The 2,912-nt window shown below is 40.7% G+C and overlaps 1 protein-coding gene across 1 annotated transcript; it reads right to left on the reverse strand.

Annotated features, from left to right (window-relative positions):
- Positions 1–348: 348 nt before the first annotated feature.
- LOC113617138 (endogenous retrovirus group K member 5 Gag polyprotein-like) lies at positions 349–2,361 on the reverse strand. The gene has a single exon (XM_027100418.1). The coding sequence runs from the start codon at positions 2,359–2,361 to the stop codon at positions 349–351; it is 2,013 nt and encodes a 670-aa protein (XP_026956219.1).
- Between the last annotated feature and the right edge of the window lie 551 nt (positions 2,362–2,912).

Here is a 2,912-nt window from a genome sequence, read left to right on the forward strand (position 1 = left end):
TTAAAGTTTTCAAAGGTCTATTTCTACTAATCTCTTGAACCCAAAATGCCATATCACTAGAGCCAAATCCTTTTTCATTCCTAGCTTCTTGAATTACATTCTTTCCTGTCTTATAATATGGTAGCAATAACAATTGTGCTATTCTTTGTCCCACATAAATTTGCTGCGTCTTATTAGAGGGAGCCACCATTATTTGAATTTCTCCTGTATAATCAGAGTCAATTACTCCAGGCAAAACTGTTAAGCCAGATAAGAAAGTTGAACTCCTACCAATAATTAAACCCATTACTCCTGGGGGCAATGGACCTTTAATCCCAGTTGGTATTTTTATGACTGGAGAGTCAGGAGCTAGTATTGTTGCGGAGGCGGCACAGAGGTCCAATCCTGCGCTGCCTGGGGTGGCCCTAAACATTTCATCAATTCCCCTGAGGGAAGAAAGGGATTGAGCGTCTGGTGAATTGCCCCTATTGTTTGTTGGGCCCGGGGTTGGGCCCGAAGTAAGTTTCCCGAATTAGTTTCAGCAGGTGCATCTGGAAAAACAGGTGCAGGAAATATTGGCATCTGAGCTCCAGCCTGAGGCACTGTAGAAACCCCATTAGGGGGAAGAATGTGTCCGTCCTTGTGATATTTACTCTTACACAATTTAGTCCAATGATTTCCTTTCCCACATCTTTGGCAAGGAGTCTTTGGGACCCCAACATTACCAGGAGATATCATTCTAACAGGACCTGCTGGAGGTATATTTTTATTAGGACATTCCCTACTAAAATGACCTGCGCCTCCACAAGCAAAACAATTATTTCCTTTTGGTCCCCTAGGGTTTTTTGTTTTTTGAACCATATTCATCATGCATTGAGGAAGTGTTTCTCCTTTTAGGGCGGCTGCCAAAGCAATCCCTTGCATATAAGAGGGACCCACGTCAGAACATTGTTTAATAAAATTTGAAATGCTACCAGTTTTTTTAATTGGCCGAATCAAGTTCTGACAAACAGGATTGGCATTTTCAAAGGCTAATTGTTTAGCTAACATGTTAGCTGCATCCTCATCAGTTATCACCCTTTTTATCTCTATTAGCAAGCGAGAAACAAAATCCTCATATGGCTCCTCAGGCTTTTGTCTTAAATCTGTCAAAGTGGAGGCTTTTCCTGGAGTCAAAGGTAAAGACTTCCAGGCATTTACTGCACATATAGTTACCTGCCATAAGGCCTCCTTTCCCATATGCATCTGCTGTTCGGTGGAATCATATTCTCCCTGGCCTAATAACATATCTTTAGTAATATTAAATTTATCCCTTTTCTTATTTAAAGCATGTTGTTTAGCCACCAATTCTTCATATTCTGTTTTCCAAAGCAAATATTGTCCTCCAGATAAACAGGCCTTTGTAACCTGAATCCAGTCATATGGAGTCATCCATCTATTTGCCAAGGCATCTATAAGAGTCATAGTATAAGGCGCCAACGGTCCGTAATCTACACAGGCCTTTTTAAGTTCTTTTAAAAGTTTTAGAGGCAAGGGATCCCAATATGGATCATCATCAAAACCATCCTCAAAAATGACTGGAAAGCAGGCTGCAAAAGCATAATCATCATCTTCACCATTTATTCTCCTATGCCTTTTATATTCGCCATGACTTTTATTAAAAGGTGGTGGAGGTGGTAGGCCCCCAGCATTTAAAGCTGGACGTCCCAACCTTTGTCTGTGTGAAGGTGCTGGTGGGGCGGTCGGTAGGCAACCCAAAGGGCGCATATCCTGTAAATTAGGCCTATTTTTCTTAGTTTCTTGCATTGAAAAAGCACCATGGGGTTCATATTTCCTTCTTTCATAATCATATGCAGCAGCATCTAAATCATCTTGGTCTGCAGGAGACAATTTATCATCAAAAGGAGGGTTTTTTAACAAATTAAACTTAGTATCAGTAGGTGACTTATTTTCCTCCTCTGAGTCATTATTATTAAGGTTACAATCTTTTAAAGCTGCAGCCAAAATTTCAGTATCTTTTAATGTTTTTGGGGAAAGTAATGGAGTACATTCATTTATTGCTTCTGTAGGATATTTATATGGGTTCTTTTGACCTTCAGGCAAGGGAGCAATGCTCTCTCTAATAAGGTTCCATAAAGTAAAAGTATCTACTGGAACCTTCTCAGGCCCATGCTGACTGTAATAATCTTGTAAAGTTTGCCCCACCTTTTGCCAGGTTTCTATATTAACTGTTCCCTGTTCTGGAAACCATGGGCATTGCTCCTGTACGAACTGAAAAAACTGAGTTAATTGCTTATTAGTTACCTTAATTCCTCTTCCATTTATCATATGTTTAACTATATCAATGAATAAGAGCCTCTCTTTGGACTCAGTGTGTCCCATCTTGACACCGCCTTACTCACCTCCCTAACCAGTATTCCTTAACTGGGGGTCTGCAGCACCCTACGGTGAGACTCCTATCCGTCTGAGAAAGAAATAATACTTACCCCTTCAGGTCCCTGTGCGGGCGCCACTTGCCGGGGACCAGCCCCAGCTGGACAGGTTTCACCCAAAGGGGAGACGGAGTCGGCGTGGACAGAGCACAAGACACCTCAGAGGATGCAAGGATCTGTCAGCTTTATTGCCATGACTTCAAAATACTTATACTCTAAAGCAATCTCATTTTCAATCTTAATAACCCCATTCCCATGTCAAAAAATCCCTTACAAGAGCCATAAAACAAAAGTAATTTACATAAGCAGATTACATCAGCAGGTTAAACAGGTTAAGTAATCTTCTTATCGCTTGTAGTTTCTTTCATCTCCTGTGGTCAGGTATATCTTGGTCACGTTTAGGTCAGGAACTCTGTCTGCGGTTTTATCATTGTTCTTAGAAGAATTAGATGTTTTTGTACCTGTTTGTTCTGTTCAATTAGCCAGATCTTTAAAACACAA

This window comes from Aethalodelphis obliquidens, unplaced genomic scaffold, assembly GCF_003676395.1.
Source record: "Aethalodelphis obliquidens isolate GAN/ISIS:26980383/991018 unplaced genomic scaffold, ASM367639v1 scaffold1999, whole genome shotgun sequence".
Lineage (NCBI taxonomy): Eukaryota > Metazoa > Chordata > Mammalia > Artiodactyla > Delphinidae > Aethalodelphis > Aethalodelphis obliquidens.

What these genes read in the sequence shown, in the direction of transcription:
- LOC113617138 (XM_027100418.1), bottom strand. Translation starts at nt 2,361, where the DNA reads ATGGGACACACTGAGTCCAAAGAGAGGCTCTTATTCATTGATATAGTT.